We start from the raw sequence: 24,408 nt of genomic DNA on the forward strand, positions 1-24,408 counted from the left end.
CCATTACAACCCAGGGCCGAGCACACACAGCAGAATCTCTAGATAGAGCACAAAGATCCTCCCACAGTAACTGTCTCCCACTCCTGCAGTTAACAGCATACACAAAAGACACAACCATCTCGCTATCCTCCTTTGGTAATTAGACAATATAGGTGACCATTTGCTTAGACTTCGAGTGAATGGTTAATTTCACAGTCGGATGCCAAACAATTCAGATTCTTTCCAGCTCAGCAAACTCATAATTGGCTTCAAAATTCCAATCCGCAAAAGTAGACTGCACATATTTTAGAGATTTGTGTTGTTTGACACGAGTCTCAATAAGGCTTCCAAAAACCGGCTTATGCTGCCGTAGCCATTTCCTGAAGCTTCTCCTCTTTACACTATGATTAAAACCTCTAATGTTCCAACATAAAATGTCTACCTTTACCATTAATGAGAAGATTTGGTTATTGTCCCCTTCCCTGAGGAAGTCTGCTCAAAGTGCCTCTCCTTTCGTCGTTCCTTTTTAGATAGGACCTTCAGGAATTTCTCATTATCGTCGGGGTTATCATCTTCTTCCGACGGGGAATCAGAAGAAGAGAATTCCTCTGGAGAGCCTAAGTCTGAAAATGTGGAGGACGAGGAAGGTAATCGCCTAGAAGAGGTTATCTTTTTCCCTTTCTTACGGGGGTTGGGAGTAGTATTAAGCCCGATGTCCAGCTCCAGGGATCCTTCCTGATGAGGGGGATCAGAGGAGGTTTTCTCTAGAGTTAGAGAGTTCCTTTTGGATTGCTTTGAGCGTCTTCTCGAGGGATTTTTCCTTTGTCTAACTACTTGGTCTGCAGGTAAAGGTTTTGTAACCCTATTTCCACGAGTACTGTCCTCTTTCGAGTGAGTAGTTGACTTATATGAGTTACAGATGATCAGAGCCGTGGGGCATCGCTTAATGGAGTGTCCCACATCCTGACAAAAGGCGCAGATAGGAGGTAGCCACGGATTAGATACTTCTATCCTGAAGATTTCACCTGACTCAAATTGAGCATTAACTGCTTCCGGTAGCGGCTTGGTGATATTCACAATGGTGAAAACCTTTGCAACTTCCAAATCTGTGAGGTTGAGAGTGGCAGGGTGACAGAATAGCGGGTGACCCACAAGTCCCGCTATATGCTCCATAGCTTCCTGAGAGAAGAACTGAGGAGGAACCCCTCTAAATTATAGCCAAACCGGAGCTTTTGTTAGCTCAAGCATCACCGGGGTATGGCTAGGCTCCCAATCTGCTACAAACATAGATTGCCCTTCAATGTGCCACACCCTCTGGGCTAGGACTCGTTTGCGAGTTTCCTCACAAGGTATACGAATGAGGACTAACTTCAGACCTTGCTTGGAAATAGTAATGTCTCTTATCTTGCGACTCCAGATACAATTAAGAATGGCATAGAGAGCTCCTTTGGGGGGGGGGGGGGGGAGATTACCATGAAATTGTCCAATGATAAAATCCTTCCAGCGGTTTTGATTCTTTTGAATCACCGCATTGGGGATTTTGACACATAATTCACCAGTCTTTAAAGTGATAGCGGTACCTTTCTTTTCTATCTTGCCCGAGGAGCCAACGAGCATTTCCTTCCAGTTAGCTAGAGGTGAGATCGGAGCAGAATCAGCAGAAATAGGTTTTTCAGAGGGTTTCGAGGATTGTGGTCTCGAATTACTCGTTGCAGGACTTACAGATCTTGTCGACCGAGAACCAGCCAGAGCGAGGTCCTTGGTGGAGGCGGAAGGGGGAACTGGGGCTTTTGTCGCCACTGAACTATTAGCAGGAATCCCATTCGCTGCCTTTGGGGGAGCCAGATCTGAGAGGGAAGGGGATGAGGAAGCGGGGGCGGAGGATGCAGTGGAAAAGGGTTTGTGAGGAGAGCGCTTTTTCTTAGGCTTAGTTATCGGAAGGGGTTGCCGGAGCCGAGATCGACAACGGCTGCTTCGAAAAGAAAGGAGTAAGGGAAATCGCCTTTTCGAGAGAAAAAATGTTTTTTTGGTCTTTTCTTGTACAGAAGCTTTTGAGATGTGGTAATAAGATTTTTTGTTTCTAATTTAACAAAATGGAGTAAATTTTAGATATAAATAAATTACTTGAAAACCCTAAACTGTCGGAGTATATAGTTTATTTTAATGTCGTGTGTAACGCATAATTTTTTCTATAAGCCCTAAACCGTACTGGAAAACCTAAATAACACATTATTTGAAAACTAAACGAGATGGCAAAGAAAAAACGAGATGGCAATACCACAATAGTAAGGCAAGAGAATGCAAAATCTTAATCGAAGCTAAGATACAAACCGAGTAATGATTTATTGATGACGTACGTTAATGAACATCCATTGTAAATCAACTAAAATACAAACCAATAAAGTTCCTAAGGTTAAACTTTGGTAATTTTAGACAATTTTATTTTTTCCTTTATTTCAGGAAGAGTTAATTTGCTCTGTAAATTTTTATTTTTTTGTGTGACATGTTATTTATTATTATTTTACTTGAGAGCCTAAATTATTAAATCAAAATTAATATTTATCATTTACGTAGACATCCGCATAAAATAATATTATCATGTTGTAAAAGAAATTTAGATGGTGAAGTAATCTTACTACAGTGACTAATAGTAAGTTTAATTGTAGAAGACACTATCACATTATGAAACGATTCCCATTCCCTAAAAATATAGGAATTTGACTAATAGATCGGCCTGTTATAGTCTAATGGTGGCAAAAAAAAAAAATTAACATGCTACAAAAGAAAAATCATCTTTTCGTAAAAATTAAAAAGGACAAAAGTATTGTTATTGGCTTAGATTTTCTTTCAATTATTTTCATAACACAAATTTTTGCAGATTACATACATTAATTCTAAACTTTAAATAACTGCAACACCAAAATATCAGAAACTACAATGTTTTTTTTTTTTTTGTTTTTTCCTGAATTTTTGTATTTTTTGTTGGCTTATGTGGAAGGGAGAGTTTGTAAAAAGATAAGGTGACCAAGAAAACGTAAGGTGGAGCAACTGAGCAGTTACCACCACATCCACTTTTCAATATTCATGTCTTTTTCTTCATTGTATACACGTATTTAATTGTGTTAACACAGACACAGTTTGTTCTTCAAATCGATCGAAATTTTAATGTTTTAGCAAAAGTTATTTATTAAGTACTTAAAAAGTTAGTTTCCATAGTTAGTTTTTCACGATTTTCCGGTTGGCAAAACAATTTTTGGTAACTTGCAAGATGTAAGAAACTTTCACAAATTTTGTTAAAATAGTCAAGGTTAATTATTGGGACTGTTTTCAGTAATTAATAAACAAATATTTACGTTTTCTGTAAATTACATGTTTTTCCATTAACAAAAATTACAAAATTGTTTGCCTAGAATGCTTTTTAAACGTTTGGGAAAAGTAGATGCATGTGATGATTGAACGATTGTTTAGGGTATTCCAACCAATCCGAGAAAGTACGTCTTAATAATTCTAAGAAAGAAACCTCCCCTACAACCACTTTAGATAGGGTAGCTATCGAGGTTTAATTTGAATGCAACAACATAATACACGATGTCAGATATAAACGCTCGTCTTCAACCACACCACACAGCTCGTCTCTCTTAAGAACATATTATTGATTACAGTATTTTATAAATAAATAAAAAAGGTACTTCTAATAAAACATTCCCAACATGATCTTTCTATGTTAATCAAAAACAGTTAACAGAAGGATATTCACCAACATTTTTTTTATATATTTTGCTATTTTATCTCAGTTTCTTATAACACTTATTTTCTAATTATTTGTCCTTTATAACTTTAAACGCATAATTTTTTGTACTAAACACTCTCAAATGATTATGAACTGATTTATTAATTATTAATAGATTTTCCATAACCTTTATATTTTGTTTTATGAAATTCAACACTCATGAATATGTCTTTTATAAATGTAACGTTGTCATTTTCTAATTATTTGAGATATTTTATATCTTTGGTACCTTCTCTTTTTTTTTTTTTTTTTTTTTGGCAACCATTTTGGTACCTTCTCTTCTACTGCGTTTAACTTACAACCACTTGTCTAGTTGTCTAGCTAGGTTAAGGCAATTGCAATAGATATATTAACTTTACTTCCGACAACCATACACATAACATTTATCATTTATGCAATTTTTGGTCGACGGCCTTTTATAGAAACAACCTATGTTAATCAAAATTAGTGAGACAGAAATAGAAATTAGTGAGACAGAAATAGAAGTCGGAGGTCTAGATAGCTCGACTTACAAATAATGATAGAAGCAAACAAATTATGTGGCCCAAACAATATGTGTTTACATTCGCACATAAGTACACATGTTATGTTATTTTTAATAAATCATACTTCTTCCATTACAAATTACTTGTTTAAAATTTTCTCACATAAAATAAGAAATTAATTAAAAATTTTGTTTTACATTTTTTAATATATTTTTTTTTTTTATGGTCAAGACTTCAGATATTTAAACAATTGGGTTAAAATTAGTTATTTTACCAATTATCTGAATTGAAAATCTAAATCGATATTTTTTTTTTTTTTTGTCGACAGACGACAATTCTTATGAAAAAAAAACTAATGTCCTAAAACAACAATAATTCACTCGACACCTCAAACCATTTGGAAATACATTAGTAATAAGGGCTCGTTCACAAAAAAATTAGTTATATTAGCCGAGGTAAGCGCATGTCTATCGTTCGTATGTCACATGGTTATTCATTACTTAAAAAATAAAAAATAATGATAAAAGAGGAGAAAAGGTTAGGAATAGTTCTCGATTAAAGAATCTTATCAAAAACATTTTTGGACAGATGACAGTTGGTAAATTATGTATGGTTAAATTTTTCTATGATTTAATCTTTAAATAAATAACAAAATTATATAATAAATTAAAATAATATATACTAAGAGATTATGATCGTTTCTAGCGATAGAAATGTTCTAATAGATCTTATTGAAAATGAATTGATTACATTATATAGTAAGTAAATCAGTATGAACAAATTAATAATAATATGAACTCTTTTCAGTACGTGGAGCAACTAACAAGTGATTAAACAATTGCTGCCTTCCATGGAAATTTTATTCTCTGTCTTTTTCTCTCTAGGTGGGAGACTGGAGAGTTAAAATGGTCAGTGGATCAATGCAAAGAAAAAGGTCCCCGCCTGTATACAAAGCAAACTATATCTGATTACGTTTAAAGACACCTCTTATAATCGTAGACTGAATGATTCAGTAAGAGAAATAATTTACAACATATATAGACTTTACACTAGGGTTTAGCTTATGACTAATTACAATTATACAACTCCTTATAAATACACTAAAAAAAAGCAAAAAATTTACTCGTTACGGCCACCATTGTTTTGCCACGTTGCTGCCGCTGTTGCAACCACAAGTAAAAGGACCGGTTTAAAGTGTTTACGGGAGACACGTCAACTTCGCTCTTGACTTATATGGATCCCAAGATGTCGTCATAAGCCAGATAATGATAGTATTGGATTGGATGGTTAACATTTATTGTGAAGTATTTGATTGGACGTGATAGTATTTGTTGTGAGAATGTTTGGCCCCATATAAAATTGAATGATAATCTTAAATAGTTAACATGTTTGTTATATATACAACTGTTTTTTTTTCCAACAACAACAGTATAGTTAATAATTATGAAGATTTAGATTCGGATATGAATAAATATTTAAAAATTAAATGACGATTTTAGATTAAGATATGTTAAAAATACTTCTTATTTACATGAGGAAAATGAACAATGATTTTACCTAAGTTTCTAAAAATTATGAAAACTTCGGAAACCTAACAATTATTCCAAAATCTGTGTTACATTATCAAAAAATATATTTATTTACATTACGAAATACGTATCCACTTCTGGTAGGAAAATGTTTTTGTTTTGGTCAAATGGTAGGAAAATGTTTGAAACAAAATAAGTTACAAAAACGAAAATAAATTGTAAGTGTATTTGGGCAAGTTCAAGTTGAATATGAAGGTTAGAAAGTTGTACAAAATATTTCTACACAAGCTTCTGTTTTCAGCAGAGACGTCTGATGTCTGCAAAAGCTTCTGTCCTACAAAAAAACATAAGAGACCTGCTGATTTTGTCTGCATGTCTCGATTTTGAAGATTTATGAAGATACACTTAAAGCACATTTTGGGGTATTAGTTGGAGGTGAAGCACAAAGAAAAATGAAGTTTAAAAAAAAATAGAAGATTTAATGGGATAAGGAAATCTTGGTTTAACAAGAGTAAAGTTAAATGGAATATTTTTTCTTGATTTTAGGAAAGTTGTTAGTCTTGTAAAGGAAGGTGAGAGGCACTAAATTCCTTAAATATACAGGGTCTAAGACCTAGAAAGTTAGCCTTCTAAAACGTAAAAAAAAAAAAAAGAGAAAAAACCTTGTAAGCCTTTTGACATCTTTAGGGGAAAAAAAAGTGAGTGTTTTGTTTCTAAGTGAGAGTCCTGAATGTAGATCATTGTTGTTGATCTTAGGGATCTCTTCGTGGGTTGAAAATAGATCAGGAACAAGCTAAAAGAAGATCTTAGAGTTGTGTAAGTCCGATATTGAACACTAACTGTATATGTGTTTAAAAAGTATTTTCAATAAAGTTCGTGGACGTAAGCTGCTTAACCTCGTTAAAAATTATGTGTCTTTTGTCTCTTTTACATTAACATAAATTTCCAACGTTTTGGAAAATATGTGGAAAACTTTCAAAAACGTTCAGAACATTTTAGCAATATTCACATGTTGTCGATAGATTTTATGGTTTGCATCACTATGAATTCATGATGACCAATTCATGATAAACTACTCATATTAAAAATATATAATCACACATAAATTAAGGATATTAAATATAGAAATAATATTGGCGTAAGAATTAGTTATTTAAGGGCATCTCCAGTAGTGTTTTGTAGAGGATTGCTCTTGATTAAAAAATGAAAAAATATTAAAAGTGCATAACTAAGGAAAGATAAACTAAAGAAACGTTTCTTTTAAAAGTACTTTAAGAACTGATTGAGCAACGTTGCTTTTCTTTTCTCTCTTTCTTATTGGTTAACTCATCTTTTACTAATAAAATATTAAATATTTAATTTTAAGCAATTTGAATGAGTTGCTCATAGTAAAAATGGTCTAATGAACTTTTGTATATACATATTTGCGTAAACAAATTCATCAAAAGATGTTACTTAGCTAATTGTTCCTTTTTAAGTGGGGTCCTGTAAATTTTGCTAAAGGGGGTCAATTAAAGTTGAAGGCACCCATACAATGACATGAGCTACGTAACTTTAACATTATTTCTCTATGATGGAATCCTTTTGTTTTTAGGTCGACGAGTTCTTTTATGCCACCATGCATATAAACAAAAAAACTTTATTCTTTTAAATAATACATAATTATTTAATTAGTTTACCTAAAGCCCTTAACAGTTCGCCGGAAAACGAAAGAAAAACTCTTCTCTCTTGCTAGGCATTTTGATCAATAAGAATCTTAAAAAACTAGTTTATATAAGCTAAATGAATCAAAAGATTTACTCGCCTTTTTTCATATATCAAAATGTTTCTATATTTGGCATTAGCAACAAGTTATATGATCAACCATGTTAGGCCATTTTTTTTTTCTTTTTTTGGTAAAATGTTATGTCTTAGCTGTCTTGATTTAATATATATTTTAGATTTATTTAGCATTGTCAACCTATATTTATTTCAATGATTATTGCACCTTTATATTATGAGTTAATTAAAATTTAGGCATCAAAACCCCATTGTCCATCTGAATTAGACATTCACGAAATGGTAAGGCATTCAAAAATGGTAAGGCACTGAACATTTTTCGGTGTGTGACTTTCAACTGTCTTTCTCATTCGTTTCAGTTTCTAACAATTGCTAAGAAATTTAATTATTTGTCAAAAGGTAAGGAAATTATATTTTTGGCAATGCACATATTATCACTGCGAGTTTAATTTGTTTCTCTTTGGGTTCTTTTTTATCTGTCTTGGCTTTAGTGTATAGTTTTGATTATCACAACAAAGTCAACTTAGTTTCCCTTGGGTTAAGTCATCTGCCTTGGCTTTAGGGTATAGTTTTGATTATCACATCGTAGTTAAATATTTTCCCCTTGGGTTCATTCATCCCTCTTGGTTTTAGGGTATAGTTATGAACACCACCGTATTGTTATATTGATTTCCTTTGGGCTAATTGAACCATCTTAGTCTAGATGGACAGAAAATGTAGATATCTGCAACATATGGTAAAGCTAGTTATCACGGAAATATGGACGCGTGGACCAATCATCTGGATATATGGACTTTATCATTTCAATACAAAAAAATGAGTAGTGTGTTATTTGTGAGTCTATAGCTAACTGGATGTTGATGTAGTGTTTTGTTTTAGTTAGTTTCCTAGAAAAACCAAATTGTAATTAATTTATTGACCATATTACTAATAAGATACATAGTTCACTTATAAACAAATATTAGTGTTGGTGTGGACAGAAAACACATTATGTATTTTATTAAAGTTTTTATGAACAAAAACAAAAAATGTTATAAACGTCATTTGTTGCTTCTCTTCTCATACGCTTCTCATGTCATCACATTACGTCGATCAATACAAGAAATTCAAATTCTTGTTCATTATACATACGGGCAAAATAGTCAAACACAGTGATGTTTGTGTGTATTATTGTGCCTTTCACTGTTCTAGTGCCTCGTTCGGAACCTCACTCCATAATAATGCCTGTTTTCATAAATTTCCCCTATATTATTGTATGTCGTCAGCTATTTTTAGATTTGGAAAACCAAACAACGCACGTGATGAAATTTTCCTCCACAAAAATAGATGTCAGAGACAGAAAAGGACACAATCGTTTTAATTGATTATTGCAACTTTATATGTTACTGCTGGAGTATCATTTTTCTAAATTGGGATCTTTATAACTTTGGTCCCCGCTATTCAACTGTCCATAAAACTTTTTTTCTGACAGATTCGATATTAGTAACATTTTGCAATTTGTGTTTCACGAAAAAAAAAAACAATATACGATATTAATAACATTTTTCTGACACAGATAATGTTTCTCTTCTTATAGATATGTTCCAAAAAGTTCTGGACACAGAAATCATACATTTAGATAAATTACACTTAAAATACATTAACAGTAAGTTACCTTTATAGTCATGGAGTTAGGGCTAACGACAAGGGTCGGTCCCTACTAATTGCAGCTGTCAATTAAGCATCAATGTTAGTATATCCCATTCAGATCCTTTCTCAACGCTCTCTAAAACTATCATGCATTAATAATAATTCAATATCTTCCAATGTAGCAAAGTTATATCCCAAGGTTTCAAATATTATTGCTAATAATCTATATATATATATATATATATATATATATATATATATATATATATATATGTTTGATCAAGGAGCGCACCGTGAAGTTAACAAAATGCACACAACACAAGTCATTACTTATCTCCACCTCAAGCGTACTTTGTTTGAAAACATCGATGCAGTAGAAGATATTTTTCCAAATTATTATTGTCATATATTTGAAAATTAAAGAAAAAAGATTGTTCATCAACCTATTTTGATGATAATTAAAAAGAATGCCATGCGGATATCTCTTGCTTGGATGCCCATGTTTACCAACAGTTCCATATCTCGGTATGGTTGAGATTTCTTGGTTTTTGGATTGGTAAACTTGTCCTGGTTGAGGACATCCTTCTTCCAGTTGGTCTATCAAAAAAAAATTACAAGAGCACAAACGGAATAAAAAGAAGCTTTCTCCATCTTTAACAACTTGGGCCTTATCCAGAACCACACGGCCCATATTATTCACACAGAGATGAGAGAACCCCCCGAATCAGCTTCAAACCAGCTCAATCCGTAAACCGAATAGAATCCTGAACCATCTGAAATCGACACATACCGACCGATGAGCCACTTTAGCCAAATTTGACATGTTTTGTTGAAACAAATCTGAAACTGATCTCCAACTTTCACCAACCACTTGAACAAAATCGTGTTTTTTTTTCCTGTCTAAAAGGAAATTTAAAGAGAAACAAACAAAACAAAAAAGAAACTTGTGTCTCTGCAAAGCTCCATCCTTTGTGGGCGTTTGAGAGCCATTGGGGAGTGATTAAAAGTTAAAAAAAATTTTATGTCCACTTGAAACCTTTTCTTTTTATTTTTATTTTATAATCCTTTTGTATTTTATCTGATCGATCACTCGTTTGTGTCTCTGATTCTCTCCATATCCCGTCTGGATTTGTTTTCAATTACATTCTCGTGGCTTCCCTTTCTCGGATCCGTTTGATATCCTCTAATCAATCTCTGGTAAGCCAAAATCTAATTAATTTGTGTGGTTTTCGATCTGATTTCACCTCATTGTCCATTTAGAGTTCTCTGGGGATTTAAAGATTCAATCTTTTTTTTTTTTGTTAGTTTACCTTTTTCTCTCATTGTTTTCTGAATCCTCTGCTTTTGGGATTGTGATTGGATTGCATTTGCGTTAAGAGTTCTGAGGATCACAAGATTCCTACTTTATCGGTTTGTCTATACTTTCTGATTACACCAAACTTGTTCCAGTGGTTCAGGTTACAATTAGATTTGTTAGAGTGGTTTAGGTCACTAGTTTAAATGTGAATGATTCTTTCATTAACATAAGTTTTATATGTTGGTTGGTTCTGAGTATTTTGGTTGATTTAAGTGGTTGTCAATCAAACTTATCTTTCATTAACAAGAAAAAGTTTTGATTTTGATTGAATCTGAGAAACTTGGTTGATTTGTGTTTCTTAGAAAAATGGCGGATGTAGCGAAGGATTTAGCTTCAGGGACTGTTGGAGGAGCAGCTCAGCTAATTGTAGGTCATCCCTTTGACACAATCAAGGTCAAACTTCAGAGCCAGCCGACTCCAGCACCAGGTCAAGCTCCAAGGTACTCAGGTGCAATCGATGCGGTTAAACAGACCGTTGCTGCTGAAGGACCAAGGGGTTTGTTCAAAGGTATGGGAGCTCCTCTTGCAACCGTTGCTGCCTTAAATGCGGTTTTGTTCACCGCGAGAGGACAAATGGAAGGGCTGTTTAGGTCTGAAGCTGGAGTTCCTTTGACTATTAGTCAACAGTTTGTGTGCGGTGCAGGCGCTGGTTTCGCTGTTGCGTTCCTTGCTTGCCCTACAGAGTTGATCAAATGCAGGTTAGATTCTTTTGACATATTTACCAATCGGAGCCTATAATAAATATACTTGTGCTTATAACTCAAGCTGTACACTGCATTTTGTTTCTTTCACTGAAACAGAACTAATGTCTCTTTGTGTGTGTGTGTGTTCAATCTTGTTTCACCATTAGGTTGCAAGCACAAGGTGGACTAGCCAGCGCCACTACCACAGGCTCAGTGCTTGCAGCTGTGAAATACGGTGGACCGATGGACGTAGCCCATCATGTCCTACGATCTGAAGGCGGTACACGAGGTCTATTCAAAGGTTTAGTCCCGACATTCGCCCGTGAAGTCCCGGGGAATGCAATGATGTTTGCAGCCTACGAAGCTTTCAAGCGGTTTTTAGCCGGTGGTTCAGACACTTCAAGCTTAGGACAAGGGTCACTGATCATGGCGGGTGGAGTTGCTGGTGCGACGTTTTGGGGAATTGTATATCCGACCGATGTCGTGAAGAGTGTTCTTCAAGTCGACGATTACAAGAACCCGAAATACACGGGGTCTATGGATGTTTTCCGGAAGATTCTGAAATCTGAAGGAGTTAAAGGTTTGTATAAAGGATTTGGTCCAGCCATGGCTAGGAGTGTTCCTGCTAACGCTGCTTGCTTCTTGGCTTATGAGATGACAAGGTCAAGCTTGGGGTAAACCGGTTCGGTTTGGTTTAACTGTTGGTTGGATTGGTGGATGTTCCATTGAGATTAACCTTTCGGTTGTTAGATGATTCTTCTAAAATTTCAGCAAAATTTATGTAATCCCTTACACAGTTTGTTTCTATATCTCTTACACAGCTTATTTCTGACACTCGATTAGGACCAATTCAATAGATTAAACCGAACAAAAATTGAAACAGTTGGAATTCAAATAAAAAACTTGAAATTATTTTAGAGTTCAATTATGGGGTTGTTAAAAGGGTTGAATCTTACAAAATTATGAAAATACAACATTTTGTTTATATTGTGGGCTAAGATTGAAGTTTTAGGTTAGATTTTACTGTGGATACTTCTTGCCCCGGTGGACATCAAAGCATCAACTCTCTTTTTGACGAATTGTAAATCTTTCACAAAACATTAAAGACATCAATAAACAGTGAGATTGCAAAAGAGGAGTAATTGATATGATAAATAGAAGGCCCGATCAACAACATAGCAGCAATTTATATGATCTCATGAGAGCATTTGTATTTGTCAAAAAACAACAGTCATCTTCGACAATATTGGATCTAGAGGAGACCCATTCTTTTGTGATAAGGTTTGTAAACTATGCATTTTACTTAATCGTTATTATCCAACTGTTACAAATGGACAAAGAACATATCAAAAACTGCAGAACATGTGAAGGAACGAGAAAAACAAGAACAATAAGGAACAAATAACTATCAATGTCTTGACACTGTCTTGCACCATATCCAAAATTCATGCAAGATGTTAAGTGTTAATTAGAAGACAAGGGACAGTGATCGTATATCAAAATCCTCTTAGCCACTCACAAACCTTCTTGCTGCTCACTAAGAAGACTCTTTTCTAGTTCCAAGTAATCTTCGTACCCGCAGCCAAAACCCCTTAGAAAATTAACCTTGAGTATAGTGTCTAGAGACGTGTATTAGTTCTCTCTCGAACTTGTGACGAATCTGGTTCTTCACCACTTCATCTCTTGGAGTATTCATCACCAAGAAGAGAGAATATCCTTCTTCTTCTACCTTAGAAGTTTTCAGGTTTTCTTCCAATCTGTTTTTGCATTTGGCTTCCTTCTCCTTGTGAGATCTGACCACCATTATGTCTTGAAAACCATGCTAGCTAGCTAACAAATAGAGAGAATGCTTCACCTCACAGTTAAACTCCTAGACACAAATTCCAGTTTCTCAGTATCGTTGAAGTCTCCAAGTCTAAAGAATCTTTCAATTAGTCAGCCACAAGTATCTACACCTTTAAAAGACGAGAGTTTAACAAGGGCTCTGATCATTCATAATCAAAGTATTCCCCCCTTGCTAGCATCCAGATTCCTAGAACTACGGCTTGGTCCTGGTTCGAGATGAAACATACCTGAACTGAAGGATGTGAGAAATTAGGATCTTGTGAGATCCATTACGACGTGATAAACCTTGCTCCAATTGCTTGAAACAATCCAACAACGCATCATATTTCCCCTCAACTATCGATTCCAATTTCTCAAATCTAAATACCATAATGATTTGCGATTTTGCCGACGGAGAATGATGAGAAAGAGAGAGACGACTTCTCTCGGGCAAATTTTTTTTTTTTTGGTTACAAATTATTAGCCAATCAGAACGTGCTAGGACAAAGGTTCTTAGGGGTTCTTAAACCTCTTCTTTAATGATTAATTCTTTTGAGGTGATTTACTCAACTGTTATCAAAATTAGGTAATATTACAAGAATCCAAAAAATAAGATTTTATTATTAGAATATTTCGGATATTTTCAAATATCCAGCGTGCTCTATTGTCACGTCAGATCTCACGTCAGAAATCACTTACGTATAACCATAACTCAGCCGTAACGCATTACAGATAAATGTTGCGGATGAGTTATGGAAAAAAACATTTGAGTAAGAGCGGACGATTGAGTTATAGCATATTTCAACCAAGCATTACGGTTGACTTATTAAAATCTGGTTGAGTTATGCTATAACTCAATCGTCCTTACGGCTGACTTATTAAAATCTGGTTGAGTTATGCTATAACTCAACCGTCCTTACGGCTGAGTTTTCACCCGATGGTTGAGTTGTCAAAAGTTTGGCTGAGTTATCACTACGACACGGCTGACTTATGAACAACTGTTACGGTTGAGTTATCGTACAACTCAACCGTAATAGGCTGACTTATCGTACAACTCAGTCGTGATAGGCTGACTTATCATACAACTCAACCATTTGATGGTTGACTTATTAACAAAAAAATAATTACTAGAATGTTATTCAGTTACGGCTGACTTATTAAACGATACGGCTAAATTTGGCAGCAATTTTTTTGCTTTTTAATTACTTTAATGTTTTTTTAATTACTGTAATGTTTTTCATGTTGTGGCTGAGTTTTTTATAGGCTGAGTTATTAATTATTTGATGGCTGACTTGCCACGTCGGACGCATCATCCATGTCAGCATTCCATGTCATCTTTTTTTTTCTCCGGAAATACGAAACGTCGTTCGACTCTTGTTCTTATACTTCTTCTTCACTTTTCTTCTTCACCTAGTTCTTTTTACTTCTTCTTCACATTGTTCTTCACCTTGTTCTTCTACTTCTTCTTCACCTTGTTCTTCAATTTCTTTCATGGATCCAGCTCCGGTTCTAGTTGTTTCCGGTAATTGGGTAAAGACACAGATATATGTATTTAACACCGACGATAGAGGTTGTATAGTTGTGCAGATAGATGGAGGCACAACACACGATAAGCTTGTGAAGCTTCTTCTTGAAGACTACGGATTGGACGCGTTTAGCCATGATACTCCAGCTCAATTTTTGGGGCTGAGCTACATGTTCTCGAACAAGGCACTGAAACTAATGGCGCATGATACTCCACCAGTTTTTGTCTCCAATGATCGACAGTTGCAATGTTTTTTGGGGCTATGGAAAACCGATCAGCTACGTCTCTGTGTAGAGTTTTCGGCGAAAGAGTCTACATAAACTATTGGAGCTAGAGGAAGTATGATTCGGCTAAGCAGTGACTCGAAAGTAGAATCTACATACCTTTCGTTTTCCTGTAAATATTATAACTCAGTCGTCAAGTCATATATATCATTCATTTACTTTCAAATTGTTTCTTGTGATAACTCAGCCATAACTCACTATAACTCAGCCGTCACATGACCTTTCGTTTTCCCGTAAATATTATAACTCAGCCGTAAAGCCATATATATCATCAATTTACTTTCAGATTGTTTCTTGTGATAACTCAGCCATAACTCATTATAACTCAGTCGTCACATGACCTTTCGTTTTCCCGTAATGATTATAACTCAGCCGTAAAGCGATATTTTGGCGGGAAACCATCAGTTAACCTAATAATAGACATATTTCCATTCTAAATTTAAATTTTGAGTTATAATAATTTTAATATTCAATTGTTGGATAAATACTTTTAGAAAAATAAAATTATAAATTTGAATAATAATTATTTAATTATTTGCAATAATATCTTGTGATGAAAAGCCCACTTTATGAATTTATGATGCGTGTGGATTTGAGCAGACACATAATTTGTGATTTTTCGCGCTTCCCTAACAACACTTTTTGTAATATCAAGAGACGTTTTAATACTTATTAGGAATCTGACAGAACAAAAGACCCAAGAAAGAAAGAAGAATACGTTTTCATATTATTGAGAAGACCCTAAACGATAACTCAGCCGTCACATGACCTTTCGTTTTCCTGTAAGTATTATAACTCAGCCGTAAAACCATATATATCATCCATTTACTTTCAGATTGTTTCTTGTGATAACTCAGCCATAACTCATTATAACTCAGCCGTCACATGACCTTTCGTTTTCCCGTAATGATTATAACTCAGCCGTAAAGCGATATTGTGGCGGGAACCCATCAGTTAACCTAATAATAGACATATTTCCATTCTAAATTTAAATTTTGAGTTATAATAATTTTAATATTCAATTGTTGGAGAAATACTTTTAGAAAAATAAAATTCTAAATTCGAATAAGAATTATTTAATTATTTGCAATAATATCTTGTGATGAAAAGGCCACTTTATGAATTTATGATGCGTGTGGATTTGAGCAGACACATAATTAGTGATTTTTCACGCTTTCCTAACAACACTTTTTGTAATATCAAGAGACGTTTTAATACTTATTAGGAATCTGACAGAACAAAAGACCCAAGAAAGAAAGAAGAATACGTTTTCATATTATTGAGAAGACCCTAAACGATAACTCAGCCATAACTTTACCATAACTTAGCCAACCCTCAAATTAGAATGACTAAATAACCAACCAAACCGAACCGAACCGGAATTATTTTTTTCCATTATTTTTGGTTAATTACGGTTATATTCGGCTTGCTATCGGTTAATTTGGATAACATTTGGATTATTTATGGTTATATATTCATCTAACCGGAAATAACCGAAAAGTAATTTCAAAAATTTTTAAATTTTCAAATGGTTATCATATTAGTATATCCAAATTACCACCTTAAACCAAACACAATATAACAAAAAACAAATTGTTATATTGAAACCCATAATGTTGGAAATATGAACTCTAAACCTCAAACCCTAACCCTAACCTTAACCGTAACCCTAACCCTAACTCCTAAATGTCATGTTTTGAAAGTTTTACACATTTTGATTGGACTGTGTAAAAATCAATCTTTGTCTATAATTATTACTTTTTATTGCTTATAATGAATGTAATATTCATTTTTTCATTCTATATTTTAATTTTGAGTTATAATAATTCTAATTTACAAATATTTCATAAGTCAGCCGTTTATGTCGATAACTCAGCCATATCAGTCAATTGTTTGATAAATACTTTTATTAAAAAAAAAATTTAAAAATTCAAATTCAAATTTTGAATTTGTTTTAAATGAAAAATCGCTAAAATCTCATTTATTACGCGTGTGGTTCTTAACAATAAACATAATTATTGTTTGCGTCTCCCCAACAACACTTTTTGTATTCTCGAGAAGGTATATAATAAATTAATATATCCGTTGCATAACTCTGCCATAACTTTACCATAACTCAGCCAACACTCAAATTATAATGACTAAATAACCGACCAAACCGAACCGAACCAAAAACTATTTTTTCCATTATTTTCGGTTAATTACAGTTATATTCGGCTTGTTATCGGTTATATTAAGTTAATCCACCTAATTTGGATAACATTTGGATTATTTATGGTTATATATTCATCTAACCGACCCATAACCGGAAATAACCGAAAAGTAATTTCAAAAATTTTTAAATTTTCAAATAGTTATCATATTAGTATATCCAAATTACCACCTTAAACCAAATACAATATAACAAAAACCAAACTGTTATATTAAAACTCATAATGTTAGAAATATGAACCCTAAACCTCAAATTCTAACCCTAACCCTAACCCTAACCCCTAAATGTCATGTTTTGAATGTTTTACACATTTTGATCAGACTGTATATTGATTGTAATATTTATTTTTTCATTCTATCTTTTAATTTTGAGTTATAATAATTCTAATTTACAAATATTTCATAAGTCAGCCGTTTATGTCGATAACTCAGCCATATCCGTCAATTGTTTGGAACTGTTTTTATTTCTTTCATTCAAAATTCAAATTCAAAATTTTTAATTAATTTGAATAATATATTGTGAGAAAAACTGATTTTATATATTTATTATGTGTGGATCTGAGCAGGCACATAATTAGGGATTGTTCGGGATTCCCCAACAACATTTTTTTCTAATATCGAGAGATGTTTTAATTAGATAATTTATTAGGAATCTGACAGAACGAAACACCCAGGAAAGAAAAAAGAATACGTACTAATATCTCAGAAGTCAGCCATACGAAGTTCAACCGTAATTCATAACTCAACCGTGTGAAGTAAATAACTCAGCCGTAACTTAACCGTAAATCAGCCATAACTTTGAAAATAGACAAATCAATGTTTTACATACCCAAGTACAATTCCTACCAAAAGAAATCCAAATGCACCCCTTGGTGTAGTCGTTGTTAAGGTTGTCTGGTCGGTATGGGTTCATGTTTGGTCCTAGAACATGTATAACATGTGTAATACCTTTTGCATTGTGTAAAGGGCAAGTAGAAGGAAGAGGAACTACCACAACTTTTCCAGGAAGAAGAGTGTTTGCTCGTACTCTTGTCGCAGTCTCGAGATCGGGACCAGCAGCTTTGAATATTGCTGCATTCACACCCCCACCTCCAGGTTTAAGCCGCCTGCACATTGCTCACAAAATTAGCTACTAATGGAAGATGTATCCTTACTCAATAAGTTGGTGTATTTTACTGAAGAACAAGAAACTAATGGATGCTTAGTGGCTTAGTGCTTACCAATTAGTAGCATTAGCTATAACATTGCAGTGTAGACCACCTTCAGAACGAAGCTTACCAACAGCTGCAGCTCTACCGCCTTGTAGATTTCCTTCATGACCTGTTCTTTTAACTGATCTGGAAATACAAACCTGAGCAGGAATCTCCAGAACCACTGCATGGACTTCAATGCTAGGACCACCAAGCTTAACAAACTCAGACCGCTGCTCTCTGTCAAGATTGCATCTGTCTATAAAAACGCTTTTGCCTTCCTTAAGGGAACTTATTGCTATCTTTAAACACTGAGCCTTTGTTCCAGCTTTGCCATTGTTAATAATGTCCTGAAGTAAGTTAAACAAAACGAAATCTCAAACAAAACGATAGCACAAAGTTTTGCAATTTTCGCAAATTTAGTCTCGTTGAGAAATTTCATCAGTCAGCTTCTGTGGAATAACAAAAAGGAGAAACCTGGCAGAAGCAAGACCAAGGGCGGAGAAAGGAACGCATCACGGTGTCACAAAACGTCGATTTGCCGCTTCCTGGCGGACCAATCAGAAGCACCACTATCTGATTCGGCTTGTTGAGAAGTTCAACTTTAATAGAATCAAGTTTCCTGAGAAGCTCGGCTTGTTGTTGATCTGTGTAGTGAATTGGTTTGTTTATGGGGGTGGTGGTGGTGGTCGTGTTCTTAAGAGAAGAATCAGAATCAGTCTCTTCCTTGACGAGTCTTTGAGACCCCCCAGGTCGTGTATTCGAATCGTCTTGGCGATTTCTCATCGGGCTAGAAGTAGAGTCATGGAGCTTCTCTTCATCATCTTTGAACAATATTTTTTCGTCCTGTCTTGTTGAAACCGCATCTGCTCCGTAAACGTCACCGCTTGTCCTCATCGGAGTTTGTCTTTCTTCTCCGACGAAGACTAACTAAGCTTCTCTAGGGTTTAAACTTTTGTTTTGGGGCAAATTGGGTTAGGAACAGTGGAAACTGTTTGTTTTCCCTCTTTGACATAAACAAAAAAGAAAAAGCAAATCTCGATTCTGAAAAAAAAACTGGTTAGTGACGTGGAAAATAAAAAATGATGTGTATTTAAATTTGCTGATGTGCTTTTTTCTTATTTTTTTTACTCAAAATCGAAAAACTAAATCCAAGGGGTAAATTGTAATTACACCCAGGGCACTAAACATTTGAGTAATTTTCTTTGATTAATAACATATGAGTAATAAACCAACTTTTGAATAACATTTGAGTAACTGTTTCTTCTTTTTTATCACCTTTTCACATTGGGAAAATGACTTGTATTGTAATGTTTCAAACTTTGGAGCTCTTGGTTCTTGCACTTGCACTTGTTTCTATCTTGAATGAACGAAAGCAAATAGTTTGACAAAAAAAAAGGGTTAGATTTTACACTTTACAGTTTAAGGGTCTGATTTTTTTGTTTTCTATTTAAAATTTGTATTTACACCGTTTTGTTTATACGTTAGGGTTAAAACTTCAATTACGAAATTAAATTTTAGTATTTTACAGTTTAGGGGTGTAGTTTTTATGTTTTTGGTTTATAATTAGTAATTTATGATTGATATTTAAAATATCAATATTAAAGCCAACAACATTAGGCCAAACCCTACATTTCAACATCTGATAACGCTTCAAGCAACTTCTTCTCCTTACAAAGAGAATAAATGACCATATTTAAAGTGAATCCATCTCCTTAAACCCTCCGAAACCAATCAATCAGATTCGAATTCAATAAACAACCCATATAATTATTCAACGCATAAATAGAAACCTAAAAACACTATGCTCTCGTCTGCTTAACACTTCTATAAGCTCCTTCAGCATCACCATTCTTTGTACAAGCTCTAATCAATGAATCAAACACATCAACACTCAAACTCCCAAACCACAGGCTTGGTAACTCTGAATCAAACCGACAAAACATGTACAAAGTTGCAATTCTTGGAGATTATTATTTCCCAAGAGATAGATTTGATAAATTATCAATGATCAAATTTTTTTTTTAACATCTTTATAATATCAATTTGTAAATATTTATTTTTAAATCTCTTTCTTCAACAATATAAAGAAACATGAGAAATTACTAAAAAATAAGTACACCCTTGTTTTCTCTTTTTTTTTTTTTTTTTTTTTTTTTTTTTTTTTTTTATCAGATATCCAATATTAGAATCTGTTCAAAAGTACCTTGGGTTTGTGGATCTTTATGGTATGTTTTAGATAACTTGATTTGTGTTAATTTGTTCTGATAATTTGTATAATTTGTCTTCTCTGTCTTTGAAACTGATGTTACTTTCTCTTATCTTAGGTTTTGGTGTTGATCTATCTGTCTTACAATTTTATCTGAACAACATGGCAAAGCTATTTCATGGGACCATTTTATTTTCAGTTTCAGCTTAGTTTGTGAAATATTTGGATATCTAGTTAAGATATTTTTGTATGACAATGTGAGTCTTTTGGAAATGAAAGTTATATACGAGTGCATGTGGTAATTGAAAATATTGGTATATGGATTTCATGGTTTTAATTTGGAATTTCATTTCAGGTTTCTGATTTTTCCAATTGATTTTTATTTTTTGGGACATACACATGATTAGGCACAAAATAATTTCATGGTTTTGCTTTTCAATGCTTTCTTATGATTTTTTGGATGATTTGCATTTGACTAGAACTCTTGTGAGATCATTCATATGCGCTTGTAAAGCCTCTAGTTTGTTTTGCAGGGAATAGTAATGTGTATCAAAAAACCTTTCAAGTACAATATGGAGATGCAGTAATTATGATGAAGATAAAGTCAAAGGACACATAGGTCATGCACTTTGGGAGGCTAGCCTGGCATTTTCCAAGGTACATAGATAATATTACGGGGTTGCACATGTATTACAGGTTTGTGGACGTTTTCTTCTATTTTGTTTCTATGTCCTTTTCAATTAGAACATACGTGCTATTCTTCTAGTAGTCTTTTTTATGACTCAAAAGTGTGTTACTTTATTGTCTCGCTTTGTCTATCTTGATTTTTCAATTAAACCTCCCACCATACTCATTTTTGTCGTTGCAGGTGAATTTTTTTTATTAGGTACAATATTGCTCCTCCTCCTCCAATGGAAATCATTATTACTTCAGAAATTCTAAAGATAATATGGTAAGTTATCGATGATGTAAGTTTTCTTTATAAACTTTATTATCAATTTGTAAGTAATTGTTTAAATGTTCAACAATGAAATTACACATGAGAAATTACATTAAACAATTTTGTGTTTCTATTCACGTACCAAATATTATAATCAGTTTAAAGTACATATAGTCACGCTTCTTCAAGTTTGACCTAAAAACTTTTTGAGTAAATAATCTTGTTTTTGCATAGTTCTAGATTTTTTGACTTATCTGAAAAATATTATTGTATCATATAATTTAAGGTACAAGCTACATTGCCATATGATCATAATTTAAAAAAATACTTCAAATTCATGTCTTTCGTTAATTCGTTCTATTCTCATAAAAAAATGTTCTGTTTATGGAATGATCATATCTTTGAAACTGGGGAACTACTGAAGATGACATTGCTCCGTAAGCATCCTAGTCTTCAGTTTAATTTTCCATCCCATATGTCTTGAACTCTAGGCTGTTTAAAAACTAATGTTTGTGATACATTAGAGCTTCTAAGGAACCCACCACGGAGGTTGAAAAGAGCCCTGTTGCTGAGAAGCAAGGAGGTGAGGATGAAATGTTGATGCAACCAAAGAACCCGAAGAGCAAGCACAAGGTAAAGTCATCAATTACAGCTATTGACGCATCATTTGGAGATCTCCAATGGATTGGAAACGTTCCTTCTCTTTACAAATTCTTCAAAGCATTATCAAGTACTTATTTGATTTTCTAAGTTGTGTTTCTTTAACCCTCCATTTTTCTATAACTTCTGACCTCTATCACACTTATGAAAATTATACCTAATCCTCATGAAGTTTTTATCTCTTATGAATTATGAGATTTAGGTGAGCCACATCAGAGGTTAAAGAGAGTGGATGTGATTAAGTCAAATGCAACATTTGAACAAGTGGATGAACTACTTCAGAAGGACAAAATACTAATACAAGAACAAAGTTTCAAGTTATTTATGTCGGCGCATAACAAGGAAATACCTAGAAGTAGGAGGCTTCACGAAGGCTTAGAAGATGCTAGAAGCATCTCTAGAAGATAAGAGAGCTTCATTTTTACATTCCCATGTAAACATGAAGAAAAAGGATAATTTTCTAATCCATAAAGAAAAAGGAAATTGTCCAATTCCTATTAGAATTAGAATGTGTAGTTTGGTAATTGAATAGCCGATACCTAGTTCTATAAATAGGGGTGCTAAGGCTAGGTTGAGCTTTAGCACAAACAAGAGAGAGTTTACCTAACTACTAAGTTTTAGTCTTTAAAAAAAGAAAAAAGGTAAGAATTTAGAGAGAGCTTAAGGTTTCTTTAAGAGAGTATTGAGAGAATAGAAAAAAGTTTTTTGTTGTGTGCATGGGTCTCCAATATTTACTCAATATTGTTAGTCTTAATACAATTCTTCCATTTATTAGTCTTAATACCCCGATTGATGTTTTTTTCAACATCTTCCTCTTATATTCTCCTTTCTCCATTTTTTTGTAAAAATAAAAGAAGAATACAAAAAATTCTTGCTTTTGGTCTCGAGTAGTGATATCACAAGGTTGCTCTTCTCTTGCCAATTTAAGTATTGATTACTTCGATGGTCTTTTTTTGGTCTATAGCCTTTTGACAATGATATGAAACGTTAAGCATAAAATAAGACAAAGTACGAAAACAAGAAAGCTAAATAAAGAAGCATTAAAGGAAGCCACAAGAAGGGCATATAGATAGACAAAACTTTCATGGGGGTGTGGTGACATGACATGGAAAAGCCTTTCGAAATTTGAACATGAAGACATAAATGTTAAGTCTTCTCAACACAACAAAAAGCTTAAGTCATGAGTCATGACATAAATTATGTGTTTTCAAGTGTTGAAGCGTTAATGTCAGTGTTGAAGCGTTAATGTCTTAAAGACTTACTTATTCGGAATTTTGTGATTTTGCGATCCTCAACTTTTTAAAGGTGATTTATTCAAATGTTATCTAAATTAGATAATATTACCATAATCCACAAAAAAGATTTTATTACTAGAATATTTTGGATATTTTGAAAATACTCAGCGTGTTCTTGTTTTATGTTACTGGAAAAAACGTTATTACAAAAATTTCATTGTCACGTCAGACGCCACGTCAGAAATCGTTGACGTGTAACCATAACTCAGCCGTAACGCGTTACAGATGAATGTTACGGTTGAGTTATAGCTATGTTGCGGATGTATTATGGAAAAAAACATTTGAGTAAGAGCGGACAGCTGACTTAGAGCATAACTCAACCAAGCGTTACGGTTGACATATTAAAATCTGGCTGAGATATGCTATAACTCAGCCGTCCTTACGATTGAGTTTTCACCCGATGGTTGAGTTGTCAAAATTTTGGCTGAGTTATCACTACGACACGGCTGAATTACCATTTTCCGACTGACTGAGATATGAAAAACAGCTGACTTATGAGATGTTGTTATAGATGAGTTATCGTACAACTCAACCGTGATAGGCTGAGTTATCGTACAACTCAACCGTGATAGGCTGACTTATCGTACAACTCAACCATTCGACGGCTGACTTAGTAGCAAAAGGTTAATTACTAGAATGTTATTCAGTTACGGCTGACTTATTAAACGATACGGGTGAGTTACATATTTTCAGTTGATGAATCGGCTGAATTTGGCAGCAATTTTTTGCTTTTTAATTATTGTAATGTTTTTCATGTTCTGACTGAGTTTTATATAGGCTGAGTTATTAATTGTTTGATGGCTGACTTGCCACGTCGGACGCATCATCCATGTCAGCATTCCATGTCATCTTTTTTTTCTCTGGAAATACGATATGTCGTTCGACTCTTGTTCTTCAACTGGTAAATAAGTGAACTATTTACCTTCTTCTTCACTTTTCTTCTTCACCTAGTTCTTTCTACTTGTCCTTCACATTGTTCTTCTACTTCTTCTTCACATTGTTCTTCATTTTCTTTCATGGATCCGGTTCCGGTTCTAGT

General features: G+C 33.9%; 2 protein-coding genes and 2 long non-coding RNA genes across 7 annotated transcripts; 2 read left to right on the forward strand and 2 right to left on the reverse strand.

Moving 5' to 3' along the window:
• The first annotated feature begins 9,955 nt into the window (after positions 1–9,955).
• Positions 9,956–12,065, forward strand: LOC104760218 (mitochondrial carnitine/acylcarnitine carrier-like protein). 2 transcript variants are annotated; one of them, XM_010483106.2, is made up of 3 exons: positions 9,956–10,388; positions 10,851–11,246; positions 11,399–12,065. In XM_010483106.2, the coding sequence occupies exons 2-3, from the start codon at positions 10,855–10,857 to the stop codon at positions 11,907–11,909; spliced, it is 903 nt and encodes a 300-aa protein (XP_010481408.1). In that variant the 5' UTR covers positions 9,956–10,388; positions 10,851–10,854; the 3' UTR covers positions 11,910–12,065. The 2 variants fall into 2 exon arrangements, with proteins under 2 accessions (XP_010481408.1, XP_087355693.1); XM_087499567.1 differs by having other exon boundaries at positions 10,381–10,601.
• A 435-nt stretch (positions 12,066–12,500) lies between these two features.
• Positions 12,501–13,560, reverse strand: LOC109130549 (uncharacterized). Its single transcript, XR_002036477.2, has 2 exons — positions 13,304–13,560; positions 12,501–13,186 (listed from the first exon to the last, which is right to left on the reverse strand). It is a non-coding gene; the product is annotated as an uncharacterized LOC109130549 (long non-coding RNA).
• Positions 13,561–18,108: 4,548 nt separating this feature from the next.
• Positions 18,109–18,352, reverse strand: LOC147921318 (uncharacterized). The gene is made up of 2 exons (XR_015588623.1): positions 18,296–18,352; positions 18,109–18,181 (listed from the first exon to the last, which is right to left on the reverse strand). It is a non-coding gene; the product is annotated as an uncharacterized LOC147921318 (long non-coding RNA).
• Positions 18,353–21,400: 3,048 nt separating this feature from the next.
• On the forward strand, positions 21,401–22,879 carry LOC104760219 (uncharacterized). Of its 3 annotated transcripts, XM_087497459.1 has the most exons (3): positions 21,401–21,442; positions 21,939–22,144; positions 22,277–22,879. In XM_087497459.1, exons 1-3 carry the CDS (start codon positions 21,438–21,440, stop codon positions 22,480–22,482), a joined length of 417 nt encoding a protein of 138 aa, XP_087353585.1. In that variant the 5' UTR covers positions 21,401–21,437; the 3' UTR covers positions 22,483–22,879. The 3 variants fall into 3 exon arrangements, 1 of the variants encoding a protein (XP_087353585.1); XR_002036493.2 differs by lacking the exons at positions 21,401–21,442; positions 22,277–22,879 and adding an exon at positions 21,486–21,851 and having other exon boundaries at positions 21,939–22,235; XR_002036494.2 differs by lacking the exon at positions 21,401–21,442 and having other exon boundaries at positions 21,939–22,047.
• The last annotated feature ends 1,529 nt before the right edge of the window (positions 22,880–24,408 follow it).

Source organism: Camelina sativa, chromosome 18 (assembly GCF_030686135.1).
Source record: "Camelina sativa cultivar CO46 ecotype springtype chromosome 18, ASM3068613v1".
In the NCBI taxonomy this organism is placed as follows: Eukaryota; Viridiplantae; Streptophyta; class Magnoliopsida; order Brassicales; family Brassicaceae; genus Camelina; species Camelina sativa.

Excerpts from the sequence above, each read along its gene's own strand:
- LOC104760218 (XM_010483106.2), top strand. The coding sequence starts at position 10,855 with ATGGCGGATGTAGCGAAGGATTTAGCTTCAGGGACTGTTGGAGGAGCA. Across the intron at positions 11,247-11,398 it reads ACAGAGTTGATCAAATGCAG|GTTGCAAGCACAAGGTGGAC; the intron begins GTTAGATTCTTT and ends TTTCACCATTAG.
- LOC104760219 (XM_087497459.1), top strand. Across the intron at positions 22,145-22,276 it reads ATTCTTCAAAGCATTATCAA|GTGAGCCACATCAGAGGTTA; the intron begins GTACTTATTTGA and ends TATGAGATTTAG.